This window comes from Carassius carassius, chromosome 10 (assembly GCF_963082965.1).
Source record: "Carassius carassius chromosome 10, fCarCar2.1, whole genome shotgun sequence".
Classification (NCBI taxonomy): Eukaryota; Metazoa; Chordata; class Actinopteri; order Cypriniformes; family Cyprinidae; genus Carassius; species Carassius carassius.
Window position 1 is genome coordinate 25887955 of NC_081764.1, and position 24973 is coordinate 25912927.

Consider the following 24973-nt stretch of genomic DNA (forward strand, 5'->3'; position numbering starts at 1 on the left):
CACTATCCATCAAGACAGGATGTTAGACTGTGGTTGAACTGTGCTTTCTAGCAAAAACTTTGTTTCTGAGAGTTTCTCATGATGAGCTAAGCTTCAGTGCATCCAAAGACTTTCAATCCGAGTATGTTTTTACTCAGCTGAGGTTAACTCCATGGAGAGAGAATTAATCAATGGGTGTGTATCTCTCACTCCCTGCACACTTCTCTCTCGCTCTTCATTTTCAACAAATATATATATATATAAATATTTGGGTCCAGACTGTATTCTGAGTATTAGCTGTCCTGATGCTGCTCTGCTTCCTTATCCTTCATAATGCAAAAAGAAAAACCATGTCATTACGGAAAAGCTTGCCATCTCCTCCAGTCTAACCGACTTACCCGAACAACTCGCTCACTCTTCGTTTTCAACCAAACCTGGCGAATTTTGTAAAGCACATGAACTTTGGCATTCACATTATTGCCCACATGTTTGGTTCAGTGGAGAAGCAGAGTTCAAACTCTAGTCATCCAGACAGAGGGAAAATTGGAATGAAGTCTGTAACAGATAAAACAGTTTGAATCCTTGAAAGCAAGAAACATTGTGTTCCATCATGTCGACATCTCAATTGAGTTAAAGTGGCTACGCTTTAAAAGCATAATGTGTCTCTTGGGAAGAAACTGTAAAGTTAAAAACTATGGCAGTGCTGCATTTACTTTAATAGTTGTGACTGCTGTATTAAAAATAATATATATATATATATATATATATATACACACACACACACACACTTTCTAGTGTAAGAACTAGTATCTTTTTTAGAGGTTGTTTAATGATTTTTGCTGCTGTGTTTTTATACAGCTATGCAGAACCAATATAGAATAGCGGTTATAATTACAGTGGGTATAGGAAATCAATTAAATATTGAAAAAATTAATTATAAAAAAAAAATATTTTGAAGGGTGAAGGGTAAAAGTTTAACATGTTTGAGTGGTCATGTCCCTAGATGACTTTGGAATGTCCTTTCAGGCTATGAAGCGAGAGTGAAGCTCTCTCAGGTCTGCGGTGCACAAGCTGATTATCAATGTAGAGCTGCAATAAGGTTAAGACCCTCTAACATCTCCAGGAATCCCCTCTGATCCTCTTACGCTTCAGCAAACCAGCCAACAGTTGCCCTACCCTCTTCCCCCGAGAGAAGGATAGAGAGAAGTCTCTCTGATCTCTGACCGCCGCTCTCATCTCAGATGGGGCATAGGTCATAAGTTAACTCTAGATGTTTTGACCTTTACCAGCCATCGTTAGACTGGACGTTTGGAAAACACTTAAACTGGCAGTAACACTTAATTAGTCATTGGGTTCAAATACTTTTGATTTAGGCATTATTTGTCTTTCTCTGGAAAGCAAAGATGGTCAAGCAGAGAGCACTCAAGAGAGTGTAAATAAAAGGCAGTTTAATGTATTAATGCATGCAGTTCCAAGCGCAAAAACAAAACAAAACAAAAAACAAATCTGATCACTTCGGGTAGAAACTTCATCAATGCATTTCCAGCCAAGCATTTTTATTCAAGCTGTATATTATATTGTGTCAAATCAAGTATAAGGTATAGGGCTGGGCGATATATCGAATATTAGCGATACTATCGGAATAATTTTGACGACGATGTACAATTTGAATATATCGGGAATATCGAATATTTCAAATTCAAGCATACTTTCCCAAAACAACGCGCCGAATGTCCAAAAAAGGAACCTGTAACTGCTGACTGCTCTACGCCCCTCTACTACGAGAGCTGTAATGATAGCGGTTGCCAGATAACAAAAGTTTAAATCTCCCAATCAGAGCTCCACTGTTACAAGGATACATTTTCTTCCCGGTGTTTGCTTATTTTAAGCAATCTGGCAACCATGCGCACGTGCTCACTCCTCATTGCGGAAGAGCCGCCGACGATAATCTGAAAACACTAACAAGCTGGAATTGAGCGATCTAATGAAAGCGTCGTTCAGCCGGTCTGTGTTCTGTCGTGAGATCTCAACTGTATTGTTTGCATTTGTGATCGCAAAATAAATGCACTTACTCGACCGCTGATGTTTGAATAGAGAAACATAGGCTATGGTCATTTGGAATTACTATTGGGGAATTTCACTGATATGTTTACCAGTTTCCATAATATAGACAGAGAAAATGCAAAAGTCTTTGGTATTCATTTATATATATTTATATATAAGAAATAGCTATGTGCTTCAGCAACTAGCTCCCCATCTAAGAGGGTTTTTAGTGTCAGTATGCCACAGAGCTTCTCTTAAAACCACAGACAGTTGACAGACTTGTGTTCTTAGCTTAAAAACTTGTTAAAAAATTAAAATAAAATACTTATCCCAGTTGCATAATTTAAATTGTGAATTGCATGCACTAAAAAGTTGACAGAATGCACTTTCTGTAACTGTTACTTAATTTGCACTGCTTCAGTTACATATAGGCCTACATGTATTCATTAATAAAAAGCAGTAAGTGATCTCTTGGTCTAGATTTTTTAACTGCTTAAATTAGCTGTTTAATCTAAATGTTTTTTTTTTTTTTATGGGCAAAAGAAAATCATGTTTTATTTTTTATTATTTAAATGCAAACATATCGAGATATATATCGAATATCGTAAAAAATTTGACAATATCGAGATATCATTTTTTTTTGTATATCGCCCAGCCCTAATAAGGTATAAGTATAATACAAGTACAAGTATAATAAGGTTCAGACCAATGGTTCTTAAACTTTTTGACTTGGTCCCTTCGTTGTCCATAACAATATTCTCAGGGCCCCTCATTTAGAATACAGTATGATATTTCTTCCAGTATGTTTGGCTGTAAATTTGACAGATCTGCTTTTTCAATTTCAACCACAATTGAGTTTTATTTATATATATATATATATATATATATATATATATATATATATATATATATTAGTGGTGGGCATAGATTATTTTTTTTTAATCTAGAGTAATCTCACTGTAATCTTGGAATTAATCTAGATTTAAATGGCTCATTTGAATTCTGCCGAAGGCATTCAGAATATGTGTGCTACCCAAATAAAATAATGACTACAAGTAACGTTAAGTCTTTGAGAAGGGGTTTCTCAAGCCAGGTGGTGCATTAGACCAGGGGCTCATCTCCTGTTTCCAAAATGCATCACAAACTGCTTGAGAAATCTGTAAACTAATTCCACATTGCACAAGGTGCAAACAACCTTACGCCTGTTTCACACATACTCCGTCTGCAGTGTGTATGCATTTCGTATTTTTTTCCGCACCCATGTTAACGGATTCCAGTTGCGTTCCAGGAGCGTTGCGTCTGCAGCAGTGCAGCGATCGTTTACGTACCGAGTAGTGGACTGCAAACGCGTCCTGTGTGAAAGCACAATGAGTCTGTGCTGCTTCTGCACCACATACTTAACGTACACGGACTGCATACACACTACAGACGGAGTATGTGTGAAACAGCCGTGCGTCTTGTCAAGGTTTCCATTGGGAAGCTTCTTTAAAAAAAATAAAAATTCCCTGAAGCAAACCCTGCGGCATCTTAGCTGCATCCATGTTAGCATGTCGCGTCTGATGTGGTAATTTCACAGTAGGCATACACACAGGTTTAAAGACTCGTTCTCGCCCCCTACAGATTCGGCTAGTTATACATCCGCGCTAAAATATCAAGGTGAAAGTCATCATAGCTCGACTAGTATAGACCCAGCTCTCAACCCAACTTTGAGAATAGATTAATGGCGATATTTGTTTTATCGCCCGATAAGTCTCACGTTAACGCAGCACGTTAACGCCGATGACGGCCCACCACTAATATATATATATATATATATTTACATTTAATCGTTTAGCAGACGCTTTTATCTAAAGCGACTTACAAATGAGAACAATAGAAGCAGTCAGGTCAACAAGAGAACAACTACAGTATACAAGTGCCATGACAAGTCTCAGTTAGTCTAGTATAGAACACATAGCCAGGTTTTTTTTTTTTGTTTTTTTTTTATAAATGAAAAGACAAGAAAAGGAAAAGTGCTAGTATTAATTGGTTAAGTGCTGTCGAAAAGGATGAGACTTTAGATGTTTCTTGAAAATGAGTAAAGATTCAGCTGTACGAATTGAGATTGGGAGGTCATTCCACCAACTCGGCACAGTCCAGGAAAAGGTCCGTGAGAGTGATTTTGAACTTCTTTGGGATGGCACCACAAGGAGTCGTTCACTTGCAGAGCGCAAACTTCTGGAGGGCACATAAGATTTAACCTGTGAGTTTAGGTAAGTTGGTGCCGTGCCAGTGGTCGTCTTGTAGGCAAGCATCAGTACCTTGAATTTGATGCGGTAGCCAGTGTAACCTGATGAGGAGAGGAGTAACGTGAGCTTATATATATATATATATATATATATATATATATATATATATATATATATATATATATACAGTATATGCATTTAGCAGATGCTTTTATCCAAAGCGACTTACAGTGAATTCAGCCTAACAGCTTTTACCTAACCTCTGTTCCCTGGGAATCAAACCCACAACCTTGCTCTGCTAAGGCAATGCTCTACCACTTGAGCCACAGGAACACTGTTATTATAGTATTATAGGATATATTAGGATTTTAATAAGTTATTTTTAATTTAATAAATTAAATAATACATTTCTGAGATTAGATCAGAATACTGAATTGAAAATAATAGGGTTCAAACTGAACAATAAATGTTCGGTTATTGATTAAACATTTTTTTTTTAATTGTTTAATTTAGAAATACTATATAATTCTTACAAAGGGTATTTTAAACTAACTTTTCAGTCCTTTTAGAGGAATCATAAATGCAATCCATGAATTGGCTTTAACTATATATTAAATGTAATTACTTAACAAACAAAAATTTTTATAATAAATGAAATCAAATTTTCATGAAATACTACTGTCAAAATTCATAATGTGTATTTGTATCTAGAAATTGTCTTATGAACAACCGTTCAGTAAGTACACTGAGTGTTATCAAATATTATATATACGTGAAGTATAAAATAAAACCAAAAACTCATACATTAACAGTCATTTTTGAAAAAGGAGCTTCTGCAAAGTTGCAGCAGCAGTCGATCTTATACAGAAATACCAAAACTGAATTCCTTTGCTGTTAACAACATTTTGACAGAAAGAATAGAATTATAACACATAGAAGGTGCATCAAAGCGATTGCCATGCTACAGCTCTCTGTGATGGTTGTAGATTGAGCCCTGCAGTGAATCTTACATCAAATAAAAATGATGCTCATCATTTATTGAATAAATTTTTAAAGTTCTCACTTTTTGTATGTTTACTAGTTCTGAACTCTGATTTTTAGATCAAATTATTTCCAACAAAAAATAATTAGAAAATAACAAAATGATACACATGCCCTTTTCTATTTCCATTTCAATCAACAGTCCTCCAATCATCTCATTGTAGAAGTAGTGAATGTATTAGAATCATCAGACTATGTAAATTGATTGGCTTCTTTTTGTTGGACAGGAGGACGTTTTAAAAAGGAGATTGTAGTGGATGGACAAAGTTTCCTCCTCCTAATCAGAGATGAAGGGGGACCTCCGGAGGCTCAGGTAGGTAGTACAGCCACAAATACATCACAAAATATCACAAGGGTTTCACAAAATTGTGATTTCCTTACAGAGGATATTCATTTTGTTGAACAAAGCGAACATTTGTTTAGACAAACTGATTCTCTGTTGGTCATAAAATGCAAACAGGAAGTCTCATGTACCTCTTTCTCATGGTCTATGAAATATGAATTTGATGGTGTGTCTCAATATGTTAGTTCAGTAAGTCCCCTGAGCAGGGAGTCAGTCATTTCTAGAGCTCTCAGAGCAGTTCCAGTGCACTTTTTTATGAAAATTCCCGGAATTAACCATAAAATCCATTGGTTGGATCATTTATTCACTTACTGTATAGCACATTTTCAATATTTCATTAACACTGTATTTTTAGGACAGCTACAAATAAGATGCATAATGGGAATGTTGATGATAACTGATGAATACCTCTTTATAATCATATCACAGCTAACTGAGTCATCTGTGACCAGATATGTAGTGCTTCAAAGCCCTTGCTAGTGCACTAGCTCACATTCACAATAATAATATCATAGGGAATAGGGAACGGAAAATGATGTAATATAAGGGAGCGAATCTATAAATATGTTTAGCCTATTTTAAACAAAGAAGCATTATGTTTTTTGCATAATGTTTCTGAATTCTTCCCACCCTCTCAATCGTTCTCTCTTAGTTTGCATTGTGGGTGGATGCGGTGATTTTTGTGTTCAGTCTGGAAGATGAGATCAGCTTTCAGACGGTCTACCACTACTATAGTCGTATGGCCAACTACCGAAACACAGCAGAGGTGCCCCTGGTGCTTGTGGGAACTCAGGGTGAGTACTGTATATAGGGTGGATATATCATATGACAGCAACTCACACTCAAAATTCAAGGCCATATTTTCCAGTGGCTTGGCAACAAATTGAAAAGAATTCAGAAAGAAAAGAATACAAAAATTCCTTCAACGTATCAGGGATTGTTGATCAGTTTAATTATTTTTACAATTCACAAACACATTAAAGGGTTAGTTCACCCAGATAGCAAATTTACGTAATTAATAACTTACCCTGATGTTGTTTCAAACCCGTAAAACCTCAGTTTATCTTTTTTTTTTTTTAGACTGTAATTCTACCGATGCTGCATTTATTTGATATGAATAACTGTTTTCTATTTTAATATAATTTATAATATAATTTATTTGTGTCACGGCACACCTGAATTTTCAGCATCACTACTCCGGTGTCACATGATCCTTAAGAAATCATTCTAATATTCTGAATGACTATTTTCATGAAAACCCTGATACATTTTCAGGATTCTTTATTGAATAGAATGTTCAAATAATCAGTATTTGTTTAAAATCAAATATTTTGTAGCATTATAAATGCCTTTTGTAGTGAAAGTGAAATAACTGTCACTTTTGATCAATTTAATCCAAAAGTATTACTTTCTTTAAAACAGTTGATTGACCCCAAAATTTTGAATGCAGATATTTATTTTTTTTAAATATTAAATGCAAAAAATATAACATTCATACTACTTATTGGTTTTTTCATTATATGATCACTAGAGGGTGCCACACTCTAATTAATGGAAGATAATTTACTGTGTCCACAAGTTTTTTTTTGTTGTTTTTGTTTTTTTTTGATGAATTTGAAGCCTCTTTCATTTGATGTAATGATTTTTTAAAAACATGAATTATTCAGACCATTTATAGTTTCACATTTCTTTGTCCCGTCCTGCCCATTTCGCAGATGCAATCAGTGCGGCTAACCCTCGTGTCATCGATGACACCCGCGCTCGCAAACTGTCCAACGACCTGAAGAGGTGCACATATTATGAGACCTGTGCTACCTATGGCCTCAACGTGGAGCGCGTCTTCCAGGATGGTGAGTCTTTTCGTACTGTCCAAAATAGTTTCAAGTGTACGCTTTGTTGTGTTTAAACACCTAAACAAACACCTAAATCTAGCATTCTTCCCAGATGTGTCATTTGTATGTGTTAGATTAGATTCATTGCAGCACCGGTCATAACAGTGCATGCTTGGATTACTGTTACTTTCACATTATGTGGGTTACAGTATAAAGAGCAGGAGGCAGAATGTGCAAGGTGACTTTGCTGTTGAATAGCTGACCAAATCTGGCTTAATCAACTCTTAATTACAGGCTAAAAGGCCCATCTCGCCTTGCATTGCTCTGTGAGGTATAGAGATAGCCGTGTTGTTCTGTGTGCTGGATTTTTGCTAGGACACTTTGAGAAGTAAGATTAAAAGAGCTTCATTAACCGTTTCAGGTGTAGTGTTGCGTACTTGCTTTTAAAATCAGGAGAGATAGAGTGAAGATGAAGTTGTAAGCAGCCTTTGAGACCTGTGCTCCACTAGAGGGCATAAGATGGTAAGAAATGGGGCTCATTTCAGAAGATTTTATTATTTAAAAAAGCATTGGAGGTCTTATGGACATTTTTCCTCGTTGGAAAATTGTGTTTCTAGTATGTTTTGACAGATGTGCCATTTGAGCTATGTTTATTATCATATTTATATTTATGTTCCTGGAAAGTGCTTTGTGGCTTAAATATCTTTCAAGTGTTTTCAAGTCTATATTGTGTTAACTGCTTAGTACCATAAAGTTATAGTACACGTGCAGTTTATGCAACTTATAGAAAGTTTGGTAAGTGTATTTATTTATTTTGAAGAAGGAGAAGAAAGTGGCCATATTGAATTTTACATTTGTACATAAAAATGCTTGTTCTTTTAATTTTGAGAAAATATATCACAATTTGATTATATTTCATTGAACTTTTGAACAGTAATATCTATCGATCTGAAGTTTGCGTGTTTTTCTAACTATATCGTATTTGTATACTTCTATATGGACACATTGGTTTGGTTTGCAATGTGGCATACCGTGTGTTTCCGGTATTTGCACATGCATGTGTCTGTGTGAGGCTGGCTGGCTGATGCACAGAGCTCTTCAGAGGGGTTGGGCAGACTGAAGCGTTCAGTGCTCCATCCAGGACGGAGATTTAAAATCTAAACGCTCAGCTATTATCTTCCAGCCAAGACTGCTGTAATTTAACTGTGTGTGTGTGTGTGTGTGCACATGTCTGTATTATGGCCAAGCTCATCAGAAGCACTAAATGAGAGCAAGAAAAGGCTAAATTCCTGATCATTACTGACGCTGTCTCCTCGCATCTCTCATTTAATTATCCTCAATTAATCATGCATTCTAATTATCCACTGTAGTGGAATTTATTGATGAGTACCAAAATGATTATTTTAATGTTTTGTGTTGCATTGATAGCATGGCAACTGCCCAGAGGTGTGTGTGTGTGTGTGTGTGTGTGTGTGTGTGTGTGTGTGTGTGTGTGTGTGTGTGTGTGTGTGTGTGTGTGTGTGTGTGTGTGTGTGTGCACGTGTGCACAGACTCATGTCATTTTGTTTGCCTGATTTGGGCCTACTTTGGCATCAGAGCAATGCATGAGGTGTCATAACTACACATGTGACCATAATTAAAGAGTTTAAATCATCGGCTCACTGCATATTTACAGGCTCTGATATTTAAGTTGATCATCTCAAAGTAGAAGCAGTATGCACTGATCTTGAGTTTGTTTGGCTCCATAATTATATTGCACATGAACAATGTCATCTTAGTATATAAATCAGAAAGAGAAAAAAATCCAGTCTGACTTTGTTAAAATATATATTACATGTGTATTTTACAACACACTGTAATACAACTGTTTTACCAGAAAGGTGTGCATTTTGCAAAAGAGCGACGCTGTAAAAAAATATTCATAATTATAACATCATATAAAAAGATATAATAAAAATAAGATATACAATTTAAATATAATCTTTTGTTCATTTTTTTTTCTTCTAAAAAATATTTGTGTGAAATTCTAGTATTCTAGAGAGAGGTACTATAATATGGTATTATACATTAACATTATATATATATATATATATATATATATATATATACACAGTACAGACCAAAAGTTTGGAAACATTACTATTTTTAATGTTTTTGAAAGAAGTTTCTTCTGCTCATCAAGCCTGCATTTATTTGATCAAAAATACAGAAAAAACAGTAATATTGTGAAATATTAGTACAACTTAAAATAATAGTTTTCTATATGAATATACTTTAAAAAAATAATTTATTCCTGTGATGCAAAGCTGAATTTTCAGCATCATTCCTCCAGCCTTCAGTGTCACATGTAACATCCAGTCTATCACATGATCATTTAGAAATCATTCTAATATTCTGATTTATTATGAGAGTTGGAAACAGTTCTGCTGACTAATATATTTGATGAATAAAAGGTTAAAAAGAACTGCATTTATTCAACAACAACAAAAAAAATTCTAATATATATTCTAATAATATATTTTCTTTACTATCACTTTTTATCAATTTAACACATCCTTGCTGAATAAAAGTATTGATTTTATTTAAAAAAAAAAAAAAAGAAAGAAAAAAAAATGACTGACCCCAAATTACTGACCAGTAGTGTATATTGTTATTACAAAATATTTATATTTTAAAAACATAGCTTCTTTTTTTACTTTTTATTCATCAAAGTATCCTAAAAAGTATCATATGTTCTGAAAAAATATTAAGCAGCAGAACTGTTTCCAACTTTGATAATGAATCATCATATTAGAATTATTTCTAAAGGATCATGTGATAATGTTTCTAAAAATTCAGCTTTGCATCACAGAAATAAATGATAATTTAAAGTATAATACATTTAAAAACAATTATTTTAAATTGTAATAATATATCACAATATTATGTTTTTTTCTGTATTTTTGATCAAATAAATGCAGGCTTGATGAGCAGAAGAAACTTCTTTCAAAAACATTAAAAATAGTAATGTTTCCAAACTTTTGGTCTGTACTGTGTGTATATATATATATATATATATATATATATATATATATATATATATAAATATAAATAATGATGCATAGTTGTTCTTTTAAATGTTTTTCTACAAGTATGCCATATTTTCTGTTAAACATGTTTTACAGCAGTAAAATGAGATACACTATCGTTGTAAATACCAGGATAATTTTTTCTTGAAGTAATTCTGCTTCTTTCGTCTTCTCGATTGATTTGAGAGATTCAGTGGAGTATTAATGAAAGTGCAGGACAATAGATTATTTTTTTATTCTTTATTTTTTTATAAAAGCATGTGATGCCCATTGATTTGCAATGCAGATTTATGCATGTTTGATCACCCTGGTTTATTTTCTGTCACAATCAGTTATTACTCTCTCAAATTCATAATTCCTAATGGGACAAAAGTCTATATATATATATATATATATATATATATATATATATATATATATATATATATATATATATATATACATACATACAAGTTAGCTCATGTTTAAGAACAGGGCCCAGGCTCATCATGGCCTTTTGCCTCTAATAAATGATAATTGTCTTTGGTTGAGCATTCAATAATATAATGACCTGAGTTGCCATAAATCAAATAATGCAGACGAGCGAGTTGCATTGCTTTCCCAGAATCACAGAGATGCCAACACGCAAATAACAAGAACATTAACCATTAAAAATAATTGGTGCAGTAGTTATCTGCATTAGATTTATGTAACAAAGTGTTTACGAGATGGCCAGTTTGCCAATTTATTTGGTCAGGGTCAGATGAGGGTTTACTCCAGTAGGTCGTGTGTGTGTGTATTTAGGTGTGTTTTGTGCTTTTCTATATGTGCCTACTGTTCAAATAGAGTCCACAGCTCTGAGAGTGCTTGTGGACATGGCTGCGTGTGTATTTCTACACCTGAGCCCCTTTCACACTGCATGTCCGACCCGGCATATTGCCGGAACATTGCCGGGTCACCTTCTGTGTGAAAGCAACCACGTCCCGGGATTGATTCCAGCATTGAACCCGGGTCGGGGACCTAGTAACATTGCCGGGTTCAACCCGGGACGAGCGCTGTGTGAACAAAAGTCAGATCTAATGCCATGTCGAAGTGATGACGCGCGACTCTTTAACCTGCTGTTTTGAAGGAAGATCAACGTTTGCGACGAAAAAATATGTGCAAACTGTAATGCAGCAGAGATCAGTTTGTTCCTCAATTTCCACGCTGACACCGAGATCGTTCGCTTGCTTCAGTGAAAGTATAACGTGCCTAACGTTTTCGACTCGTACATTACACGTCACGTCCTGATGTCACGTGTCGTTACGGGATCTTTACAGGTTGTGTGTGAAAGCACGCACATATCCCGGGTAATCACTGGCAGTGTGAAAGTGCAAAATCTAGCGACACGGGAACAATTGCCGGAACACTTTACCCGTGTATTTGCCGGAATGGCAGTGTGAAAGGGGCTCTGCAGAGTGTGTGAATGTGTTTGTCTTCGGTAGAGGTCAGGGGTCCTGACAGCTCCCCTGCCTGCGTCCATCAACGTGCTAATTTAATTATCCTAATTACCCCCCTGCCCATTCCTCCCCTCACGCTAGCTGCCTTGTCACAGTGTCAGAGTGAGGATGTAGAGCTTTCTTAGCATACACTAACATCTAACGAGGTCTGCTGTGCACTTCCTCTCTTTCTTTCTTCTCAATCTCTCTATTTCTATCAGTGTCTCTTTCATGGATCCCTATGGTTGGACTATTACTTTGATTGTAAATGTTATAGAGTTTGTATTGAAGATTAATCGTTAAGTTGTTGTTGCTGCTTGAATATTTGCTAATACTACATCAGAGTTTTGTATTAGTGTATTTGGAAGTAATAACTGAAGTGTACAATAGTTTTTTTAAGTACCATGTGTTCTGGGTCCTAAACCACCATTATATAACTTGGAAAAACATTCAAATGTTAATTTAAGTTAATTTTGTTAAGATTAGTTAGATAACAAAAACTAGAATTTAAACTTCTAAGTGAATGTGAATTTCTTTATATACTAATAAGTTTGTAACTTTGAATGGAGTTGTGTAAATTAACATCAATTAAAATATTATGAATGAGCAAGAATCAACAATGAACTATAATTTATACCTTTCCAAAAAAAAAAAACTTTCAAAAGCTTGGGGTCAGATTTTTATTTTTTATGTTGCTCAGTAAGGCCACATTACAGTAAAAGCTGTAATATTGTGAAATAGTATTACGATTTAAAATGGCTTTCTTTCATTTTAATTCATTTTAAACTGTAATTTATACCTGTGATGCAAAGCTGAATTTTCAGCAGCCATTACTCCAGTGTGACTGCTTGTGTGTACATTTGTGAAATCAGCTGTCAGCGTGACATAAGTATCACTGTAACACTTGTGGCTTCAACTTTCTGCGTTTGGCATGTAAAATGGTAGTGTTTCATGTGGATGCGAGTCTGTGTTTCCACAAGTGTGTATTGTGCATCTTGTGTAGCAGGTTTAATTACTGAACAGTAAGTGCAGGAGCTGTTTGACCTTTAAACAAGATTCCTGGCAGGTGGCTCATCTGCCTCACTCTCCTCCGACTCATTAGCTCATATTTATAACACACTGCTGCTAACCGCTCTGACAGCAGCAGCCTAATAAACATACCTGTGTCTTCATTTAGTTCCACTTACCTGTTCTGTCCATCCATACGTTGCACGATGTAGTCTCTTTTTCTCTTTCCTCATTTCTCTCTGGGGGTGGAGAAAAAAGGTCAGTCTGTTGTATCAGCTCAGCGTTTAGGAGAGAGGTCACAACCTGTGTTGCAGAGTCGGGGGTCCAAGTCTTTGTTCAGCAGGGTTCTCTATTCTGTTGACCTCGATAAAGTATAATTGAGTGAATGAATAAACCCAGCCACAGGGGCAGTAAATCAGAGCAGGGTCATGAGTCATGACAGTGGATTATTAGTGCAAACTGATGATTATCTGGTATATAATCATCATGATTATCTGGTAGTAAAAATCAAAAGATATGTGCATAAATCAAAATGGGAATAGTGTGTGTTTTTTCATTTATTGTATTGATTCTTATCCAGTGTTTTTAGTTTGACATCCCCAAAATAATCAGATATTGTTGATTGTATACATGGATTGAAACCTGGCTATTGATTTCCACCAACTGCAGCAGAATGTATTATAATGTAATAAGTATTACAACAGGATAATTTGCTATTTGCTGTAGTAAAAGCAGCATTTTCATTTCAACCACTGACAAGTGTCACTAATATATTATAGAGCTGGAATTATTCTTAGTGGCTATAATAGTAGCCATGGTTCTCTAAATCTGTACAAAAAGAGTGGATCCAGTGGGGTGAATGGTCCTGCTCTGTGTTGGCTGTGCTTCTGCTTCTCCTGACTGCGGTGCCATAAATCTAATCAAAGGGAAATGTTTCCGGCAGGATAAATGTCTGCCTCTCAGAGGGGAGTCAAGATTGATAGTCAAAGTTAAATTGTATTAGCTGTGCAGTTTAAATATTTAACCCAGTCTTATCATAACTGCTCTTAACACTTAAAGTAAAATACAGCAGGGGTGTCTGGAGAGAGATCTGTGGACATATATCTCTCACCTCCTTCATGCTCTTGCAGTGCTATTGTCCAATAATACTTAAATGGCTGGACTTATTACGAATGCTCATTATAAAGCTCTTTAAAAGATTCTGGGTGATAACGGAGTAACTGATAAGTGTTTTCATGAAGGCCACTCTGGGTTTGCGAGCTGCATTGCTATTAACATAAGGGTAAGTGAGACAATGCTCACTTTTTCGTATAGCTCTATTCATGTAAATTTGTATCTGTCCATAAATGTAACATGCACACAATGACTTGAATAGTGTTTCTATGTTGAGCATATTTTTTGAGCGGCATAAAGTAAAAAAATGTCAGGGTGATTGCAACTGCCCAGATATCATAATGAAGAAATAAAGCCTCATTAAAATAATAAAAGAAAAATAGAGAGAGGAAAAAAGTCATGCAGTGTGACCTAAAGTCTGGTGCAACCAACATGCAGAAACATAATAAAACACACTCAGAAAAGGAAATGATTTAATGAAGAGAACCCCTGCAGACCCTCACAAATGTGTTAAAAAAAATACAAAAATAAAAAAAAATCCCCAGTTTTTTGTTAGGTTGTTGTAGCATTTCAACTCCCCCAAAATATAATATTTTTTTTAAAAAAATAGAATGAATTATATTTGTACAAGAAAAGCTTTTACCTTAAAAACATTACTGTGATTGGTTTGGAAACTATTATTCACCCATTCAAGATGTAAGGAAATTGCTTTAAATATATATATTTTTTAAACTTGATTACACCATGACTGGTTTCATTACATTTAAACTTTCGCTGAAAATGCTATAACGTTTTTTTCCCCCAAACCATTTAAATAAAAAGATTGCATTTCTAAGAACTTTTTCTCTATTGCGCACACTCGTATTTGTCATCGCCCCTTAACAGTTTTCGTCAGTGCTATTTGCTGCTTCTCTTTATTCTATTTCCTTTCAAATGAGAGGAGTTGCTCGTTTATGATTATAATTAGCCGATTAGAGTGGTAGCGTGTCTCGACGAGTCTAAATAAACACAGCTGCACAGCGTTTCCGTTGGAGCGACAGATGGGACAAGGAGAGCATGGGAGTATTGCATTGAGGGATTTTTTTTTTTTTTTTTTTAGCAGAGTAGCATGGCGTTTGCCCTTGTACAGTGCTCTCTCACCTGAAGGTAAATGTTTATGACGGAATCATCATTAAAACTCAGACGTTTAATAGGTCCAATTAAAACAATGACTTTCAATTACAGCGGGATGAGAGCCGGCCCTATTTATTGGGAGCTGGAGTAATTGAGTTCTGGGCCACTTCAGTTTAAAGGCTTGAGGAAGTTTCTGAACACTAGAGGGCAGTTGTTTGAGACTCAAGGGAAAACAAATTTAAACACCATTATGTTGAGAGGAGTGTTTAATCAGCGAATTTCAATTTCCCATTGACAGTTCACAACTTAAGAGTTACTGTTAAGTTCTGAGAGGGAATAAAAAGCCACTTTCTACTCTTCTCCTCCCCTGTGTGTGTCTGCTTTAAGGGATTTATGAGTTAAAGAATGAGCTCTTCTCCGTAAGCTTCTCTTCACATGATGAGATCAATGTCGTTAGCCACGAGATGACGAAGCGGTAGAACATCTCTCCGCGGGCCGGGAGCAGGTTGCAACGAGGCCCGTCAACCGATCGATAGGGACAGAGGCGAGCGATTGACTGACGACGCACTTTATCTGGTGCGGGCAGAGCATCGAGGGAAAAGAGAAATGGACAGGGGAGGGAAAATGTTGAAATAATGGGCCTTGGAGGCTTTGAGAGCAGTGTGGGTGCCGGGCTGTGGAGTAGAGTGATGGGCGAATTAGGGGCGGCCTGGGTTAGCGATTCCATATACGCTCTCATGAGGGGTAATGAAGGGACTACTTTACCTGTCAGACTGAACCGGGGTTGCGTTTACTGCAACAGTTTTTTCTTTGCTGTAGGTCTTTCTCTATAATACATACATTTCCCCTGACTTTTTCCATTTCTTTGTAATTTCAGTGGCTCAGAAAATAGTTGCAACCCGGAAGAAAGCGCAGCTGTCAATCGGACCCTGTAAGTCACTGCCCAATTCTCCAAGCCACTCCTCCGTCTGCGCAGCGCCTGTGTCTGCAGTGCATATCAGCCAGGTAAGTCTGAAACACTTAAAACCTGAAAAAAAAAAATAAATCTTTTAGCTCCCACCGCAGATGGAAATCCTCTTCCACATGGCTCATTCCTAATTGATTTCTCATTAGCAGTGTACAAGTGAGCCTGTGTTTGTGCAGCCAAGCTTAGAGAGGCTCAGAAAAACAGGAGGCTTGTGGCATTTCTTCGTAACGTGAGATTATTTTCTTGCTTTTGTATGTGATTCTTGCTTTGTGTGTGTATTACAGACCAGTAATGGTGGGGGCAGTTTGAGCGATTACTCCTCTTCTGTACCCTCTACTCCCAGTACCAGTCAGAAGGAACTGCGTATCGATGTACCTCAAACTGCCAACACCCCTACGCCCGTCCGCAAACAGTCCAAACGACGTTCCAACCTCTTTACGGTCAGTGTTTAATGTTAAAATTACACTTAATACAGAAACAGCAGTCAGTTTAAAGGAGTTTCTTACTTATCATACCAAATGAATACAGCACCAAAAAATGAATTAATATTTAAATAAATAAATTATTTGAATTATCTATATATATTTATTTATTTTCACACACACTATCATTCATAAGTTTGGGGTCTGTATTTTTTTTTTATATATTTTTTTTAATTATTATTATTCTGCTGGATGCATTAAATTGATAAAAAGACAGTTTATGTTTAAAAGATTTACATTACAAATAAACACTGTTCTTTTGAAGTTTTTGGTAACACTTTACAATAATGTTCATTAGTTACCATTAGTTAACTGCTTTATTTAACATGAACTGAGCATGAACAATACCTCTACAGCATTTATTAATCTTAGTTCATGTTAATTTTAACATTTACTAATAGATTATTAAAGTCAGAAGTTGTGCTTGTTAACAGTAGTTAACACACTGTGAATTTACATGAGCTAACACTGAACAACTGTATTTTCATTAACTAGCATTAACAAAGATTAATACATACTGTAATAAATGAATTGCTCATTGTTTGTTCATGTTAGTTAATACGTTAACTAATGAGGCCTTATTGTAAAGTGTTACCAACTTTTTATTCATCAAAAAAACAACAACAAATGAGTCACATTTCCACAAAAACATTAAGCAGCACAACTGTTGTCAACATAATAATAAAAAATGTTTCTTAAGAAACAAATCAGAATATTAGAATGACTTCTGAAAATTCACGACACTAAAGACAGGAGTAATGTTACAATTACATTTTAAAGAATGGTTCTAATAATGTTTTTCAGTATTATTGTTTTAAAAGTATTTTCTAAAACTTTTAAATGAAAGTGTAATATAAATATATTGGTTATGCCTTGATGAGCATCTTCTGATGAGAACTTTAAAAAAAAGTCTTGCACAAAAGTCTTTGTGTGAGTATGTGTGTGTGTATGTATACTGCATATGATTGTGTGTATATATATATATACACACACACACACACACACACACATATGTATATATATATATATATATATATATATATATATATATATATATATATATAAGCGAGAGAGAGATAGACTGTTGTTCTTCTGGTCTTGTATGCTCCTTAGTAGTTCAGATGTACCACATGTCTTGCTTTCAAGAAGTTGTGGGGGTGGGGTCGCATAAAGGTCAAGATCACCCCTCCTATACCCCCTTGACTTTTGAAGTTGTGTGCCCTGCACTCCAAACTAGATCTAGTCTGAAGTTAGGCTCAATTAGCAGCTAGCTCGCCTTTGACTAAAATGATGTCTTCTCCCCCACAGTCTCGGAAGGGAAGCGAACCAGACAGGGAGAAGAAAGGGATGGATGGCCGCGCAGACAGCATTGGAAGTGGCCGTGCTATCCCAATTAAACAGGTAGGGTCTGGCCGGCCGTCTGGACTGGTATAATTGGAGTCCAGCAGTGGTGTATTGTGGACGATGGGCTTCAGATCAGTACTCAGACCCGCGCAAAGCCCGTTTGATGCCATCTCCTTGATTAACAGTGAAAGCACGCACTTGACATCAATTAGAGCCAGGCTCTCCTGTGTGCTGAAATGAGATCATTAGGATAAGAAGTGGGAAGGGATTTCTATCTCCTCAACGCACCCCCCCTCAGCCAAAACCCCTACCCCATCTCACTCTCCCACCTTCTTTTTCCCTGTCAAAAGAGGGGATAGAAAAAAGCTACGAGGAAACTAATGAAGTGCAGTCTACCAATCTGCATACAGGCCCATATTTCCCGATCAACCCTCCCTGAAAAGTGTGGATTGGGTCAAGAAGAAGTGGTGTATGTGTGGAGAAGGGGAATGAGAAGATGTGATGTGAAGAAGACCCCCTCCATTTCACTGTGGGAGAGATTGTTTGACTTGGCCTTAATTTGTCACAAACAAGAGTGCGTAGTGAGAGAGTAAAGGAGAGCGCTAGCTAGCGTGTGGGTGGGGGGGAGATCATTCTCCGTGCATCTCAGCTGGAGTGAAAGAATCAGGTAATTAGCGGCACTAATCGTGCCCCCTCATGTCAGCGCGTGGCCTTGTTTGTAATTTTCAAATGAACAAATTGCATCTCTGATTAAAGCTGCCTTTAAGTGAGATCTGTGTTTACCGTGCCACAGTGGAGCAGCGCTTCTGTCGTCCACCGTACAGCACAGCTGGCGTTCAACAGCGAAGCTGCAGATCTTTTGGATGTGCGGGCCATGTTCAGGACCTGCTGGGTTCGCATTGAGAGGCTCCATAGGAGGCAAAAAAATGTATAAAAGACACCCAGGCAATGAAACGGAAGTGCAACTGACCCTCTTTTCTGCAAATTAGATGTTGGAGAATACATTGCATCTTCATTGGTATATATGTGGCATCGTAATGTTAAATTGCCTACTTAGTATTATGGTAATACAAATGTCACTATGAGCTATGAATCAATTAAATGACATCCAGTTTTTATCACATCTATTAATTTAATTAAAAAATATATATAATAAAAATGCAGCTCTTCTATGATTCTATCTTTTTTTTTGTATTAAAATTAATGTAAATATTTTTGAGGGCAAAAAGTAAAAAAAGTCAGGATGATATTACTGTCCTTATATTATAATGAAGAAAGAATTATTAAAATTAGCAGAAATAAGTAGTTTGGCATAATATTTTATTATTTCTAAGAAAAAACATTTTAACAAAACTGCTTATAAAAAAAAAAACACAAAAACATTTGTCTGCAAAATTTGTGACATGCATGAAATAAACATTAAATAACATCATATTGAGGACCCTCATGCCATAAGATATTTACACTCACATGTATGTACCGTTCAAATTTTTTTTTACACGGTACTTTTATTTAGCAAGGAACATTTTCTGTATGCATGTAAACTTAAGTCTACAATTTCTACTTTGTTTTACTTTAGAAAAAAAGACTGATTTGTAAGGTAGAAATAATCTTGACAGCTCTTTTGAGGATTTTGGCTTTTTCAAGCAGATGTATGCCTATTGTTACCCACATGGAAAATATAGCTGCCCAGGAGCATTCCCAAGATGGCTGCTGATTGAATTGCCTGAAAGGGATTTTGGAGGTACTTCTTTTTCGAGGCGCACAAGCAATAGCTAATGCTGCCAGCAGTCATCTCTCACCTCCTGCGGCTCTATTTGCATAAATCCTGTTAAAGTCAGTGGCGGTTAATGAAGAAGAAATGAGGCTGGTCCGGCTACAGCGTTGCTGAGAGCAGGGCACTGCGCTAGTGGCAGATGGGAAGGCTGATCCGTAGCAGACAGCTGTGCGGAGGAGAGAGCAGCATGCAGTTTTAACTATGATCTGACTCTCTTCCGACTGGGCTTGCGCTGCGCTGATTTGTATGTTCGATGCCAAGAGGGTTCAAGACGATAACGCGTGTTCTCAGGAGAGAACAACAGTGTTCTATGACTTCATTCAGATAGACAAGAGGCATGATTGTGATTTGAATTTGTAATATGAACTTAATTATAATAGGGAGTTCTCATTGTGTGTGCTATTTTTATAGGTATGTTAGAGAGCCTTCAGTATAGTGAGACATTAGTGGATGGAGAGTGTGTCGCACGGGGGGCCTGGCACAAAGCCATATCTCTGAAACATCTCTCAGGCTCTTGACACTGCGGGTACATAAATGAGGGATTGATTTCCCTGGTGTCAGACAGGACCTGCCCCACACTTACTTGTACACGCACACACTCTTGTGCCGATCAGAAGCCCTGTCAGTGCCTGTGTCCCTCATCTCATGAGAAGATCAATCAGCCAGCGTAATCAAAGCACACCAGTCTCTGCAGTCCACAGTGTTTCACTTCTTCCTGCTGTCTCTCGCTCACTCGCTAGTGCTTTAGATTCCTGGTGGTAGGTAGGTACATTGGCTGGCCCACACACACTTTTTTGCATTTTCTTTGTAAAGGAACACATTTAAATAAGACTGTACTTTTTTTTTGGGGGGGGGGGGGGGGTCATATTGCTGTCATATTGTTGTGTTTTTCATATCTGCAACTGGGATTTGAACTGTGATATAATGACCGTTTACTGTTTCGATATCCAGGAAAAGTAAAAAAAAAAAACTCACATTCTACCTGTACTTTAATGTGGACTCAAATGTATTTTTAGTTTACTTTATATTGATCTTGGAACTTGTCTTAGGCTTCTTTAAATTTACTATTTTTTGGAACCCAATCAAGATGAATATTTTATATATATATATAGATAGATAGATAGATAGATAGATAGATAGATAGATAAACACATGCACACTGTATTTCTGTTAGATAAATCTATTATTAATTTGTCCTAAAATTATATTTGTAGTAGTTATACAATAATATTATTTCTGTCTTTTTCACAATTATTCTAATTTTAGTTAATCTTAATTATAAAAGTTGTTACAAATTCTTATGGTAATGTAAAATAAATACAGTACATACTTTTTCAAAAATTTTACAGTGAAATTATACTTTTACAAATAAAATAAGTGCAAAATTGAAGCAAGACCTTAACATATAAAAAATGAATCAAGCCATGTAAAAATTTCAGTTTTAGTTTTATTAACTGTGCATTTCTAGATGTTGTAGAAGTTTGTGAAAGATATGTGTTTGGATTCTGCAGACTTCTCTGGAAGCCCATTCTGTGTGGGCCTGCCCATTGGTCCTTTAATCAAACTTAGTTTACTTAATAATGTCCATTTGATCCATGACATCTCAGAAACTCCCCATCCTTCTCAGAAATAGATGCATGGAGAGACAAGGAGCCATGGAGCCACTGGCCAGAATCTCTCCGTCAGATCATTGACTCTATCTGCTGATGTGGCATTTCCCATTTAATTGGGCACCACGTTCAGGCGATGAGTGTTTCACCAACAGTATGAAAGTGGCCTGGGCACATCCCCTCACAGACGATAACGCAGCCGAGCAGTTTGCGGTCAACGGCACAGGGCAGAGCTTCGTTTAGGAATTAGATGTTAATTGATTTGATAATTCCCTGTGGTCTTTCCTCTTACGTGCTCGTGTCTCTTTCGATCTGCCTCCTTGCCTCTCACTGGCCACAGCAGGCTGCTGGGTGTTAGACCTGCTCTCCTATAGCGTGTGTGGCCATGTACAATTCCGATTCTACCTGCCTCATATTAACATCTCTTCACGGGCCTCTTTTGGTCCAGGAAAGTTGATTTTTACAGATTTCACCAGAAATCCCTCACTCATGTTACGGCATTAATGGCTGGCCTGAACTCTCGCGCACTGGCTCTCAGCTGCACGTCATTGCCGGCTTGGCTGCTGATGAGGAATGTTAACTTGTAATCTTTTTGGCAGATGTCTGAGTGTATTAGATTTATCAGCTGTTCCTTGAAGGTATGGCCATAATTGTTAGTGAGTTACTCAAACACGGATGAGTCCTGAACAAAATCGATTGCGCTTGATGTTTGTCTGTTCCACTCAACACTCTTAACAAATAAAGTTACCAAAAGGGTGTTTTTTGTAATGATGCCATTGAAGAATCATTTTGGGTTCCCCAAAGAACCTTTCAGTGTACAGTTCTTAAACAAATTTGTGTGTCATCAGTTAGAACAAAATTATGCAAATACAGAGTTTGTGTGGAGTTGGTGTCAGGAGTTTGGAACAGCATACCAAACTGAACTTTCCAGAAAAGTTTGTTTAGGCTGAAGCTACTATTTGCAAACTACTATTTTTCCATGGCAATTACATATCGGGTAGGTTTGCTCTGGGGCCCCACCTTCTTTGATGTGAAAATGTTCTCTGGTTCATTTCTTCTGTTTATTCTGTTGAGGTTTGATGCAAGTAAAAACCAACACAATCCCATGGCAATTCCTGACTATTTTACGTTTTGTTTAATTGGTGGCTAATTCTTATGAATTAGTAAAAGCTTATTTGTACACATTCATACAATCTGCTTTTGCCACAGGGATGGTTATGTTTAGGGGTAGATCATCATGCTTTTTTTTTTTTTAAATCATAAGTTTTTGCAGTTTTTCATAAAGTGAGCAGCACATATTTACATGATAATCTAAATGTGGCTCCCAGCAGTGTTGGTGGTATAGGATTGGTCGCTAACAGTATACCGTTGCTCTGGTTTTTGGAATTGTGCTGGGATATATCGGGACCTTAAATGCGAAAAAAAAACTTTTTTTCATAGTATAAAGAGCCTTCTGTGTATTGTACGGAGCCCCGCACATGGCATGCTGTAAAAAAAATAGTAGGCTAAAACGTGTACAATTTACTATTTTGTTCCCTCAATTTATAAATTATGCACACAATTTACTAATTTGTTCCCACGATTTGCTAAATCGTGCACATGAATTATTAAATTGTGCGTACAATTTAGCAAATTGAGGGAGCGAATTAGAAAATTGAGTGGGCAAAATAGTAATCGTGTGCATGTTTTAGTACATCAAGGGAATGAATTAGAAAATTAAGGGAACAAAATAGTAATCGTGTATTAGTAATCAAATTTTTTTTTCCATGTCATGAACGAGGCTCTGTAGTATTGGAAATGTAAAAGGTTCTTCATAGAACCATAGATGCCAATAAAGAACCTTTTTTTTAATTCAGTTGTTTTGTTTTTTTTACTGTGTATGTGCGCATGCTAGGTTTATTCTTTATCTAGTCCTTGTCACAGTTTATTTGCTATACACTGTGATCTCATTACGAAGGTTATTGTCCTGACTCCTGAGCTGAAGGTTACGCTCTCAACATGGCTCTCAGCTACAATAAAACCTTTGTAAAAACGTCTTCATTAGAACATGCTCCTCATTAAAACATGCAGACGGCTCGGTGGACAGTAATGAGGCTGGGGTGGGCTCGCACTCTCCAGCAATTAGATGGCTAAAGAGGAGCATTTTCACTGCCGTCTCCCTGTGGAGGGCTTCAAACCGCCCTCTCTGAGCCCTCCGAGTGGGTGTAGGGAGGTCAGATGTGTCACATGAATTTGCCATGACAACTTTCGCCTCTGCCAATCTTAGCATTCTTTGACATTCTTCCTTGTTTTTAATATGACTGTTTGTCCAATCACCGCAGAGATCCCGGTTGTTTTTGACATCTGTAGTTTATTATGACTGTATTATTTTGTTTGTTTTGACTGGTGGTCATTTTAATGGCTTTTATTGTTTTTGTTTTTTTTAATGGCTCATTTACATTTGTCAGAGATCACACTGAACAGTGATTATTATGCTGAAACTCTGTTGAAACCTGGCAAGCTCTTTGGATTGTCTGTAAAAGATTGTTTAGTTTGATAGTTGTTTATGGCTTTGTTCAGAAACTAATGTTACTCTAATGATCGCCAGCTTTGTTTACTGACCCTGTGCAGCCCGGAGTCTGCCGACATCTGTTCCACGTTCTTAATTAGCCGATTACTGCGCACTCACACATCTTTGTTAACTGTATGGAAAGGCATTTTAACACAAGCTTAAAGACAAATACATTTTTAGAAGTGGGGCTCTAGATGGATGCAGTGAGACTAATGTTTGCAGAAGAGCCATCTTCATGTCTGTGTTGTACTTACTGGTTTGTGGTACTACACTTAAGTACAGTCATAAAAATAAATAAAATAATAATATTTCTTTGCTGTTTTTTTTTTTTTTTTTACCAATTCAGTTCTGAATAATGATTCTTGAGGAATAGGCTAATACTTGGGGGAAAATATTTAAATAATACATCTAAATAATAATACTAAACAAGCAAAAATGGTAACACATTTTGTTTGTTGTTTGTATAAAATACTACTGACAAAACCATAATGTGTATCTTTAACTGCATACCAGTCAGTATCTTGATGATTTAAGTCTTGCAAACTAGGTACACAAAGTACAGTGAAAAGAACTGGATCATAAAAGTAATTTGTGAAGGAACAGTGGTCGTTTAGTATGTTTTTGATTAATTTAAAAGTTCATTTTAAAAGTTTTTTGATTTCTCTAGAAAGAACATAATGGTCATTTGTTCAGGATTTGCTTGTTGCTGTTTCATGTTGAAAATAGTTTGGTTCGAAAAGGAAAACCAATTCTGAGTAAAAACCATGGGTTTTTTTCCTGCCTATAGTTACTTTTATTGTCTTTGATTTCCATTACAGTTGTTTTCTGACTATGCCTGATTTATTGGCTATCCACTTGTCATCCTAGCTGATGTGTTGTCATTGCTCAAGATTAAACATTTAGACCTTTTTCCATGTTTGCTGGTGCAGAGTGAAACTTCACACATTAGTTTTTTACTGTGCATTGCTCTCTTAAAATTTCCATTTAAGAAATACAATGGCACTCAAACGTCTCTCC

General features: G+C 36.4%; 1 protein-coding gene across 4 annotated transcripts in view; it reads left to right on the forward strand.

The window, feature by feature from the left end:
* LOC132152012 (arf-GAP with GTPase, ANK repeat and PH domain-containing protein 1) overlaps positions 1-24973 on the forward strand; it is a 182629-nt gene that overhangs the window by 93327 nt on the left and 64329 nt on the right. For all 4 annotated transcript variants that reach the window (XM_059560631.1, XM_059560630.1, XM_059560628.1 and 1 more), the window contains 6 exons: positions 5519-5604; positions 6287-6428; positions 7350-7484; positions 16103-16230; positions 16477-16632; positions 17983-18075. In XM_059560631.1, the coding sequence (XP_059416614.1) occupies positions 5519-5604; positions 6287-6428; positions 7350-7484; positions 16103-16230; positions 16477-16632; positions 17983-18075 (740 nt within the window). The remainder of the gene's footprint in view (positions 1-5518; positions 5605-6286; positions 6429-7349; positions 7485-16102; positions 16231-16476; positions 16633-17982; positions 18076-24973) is intronic.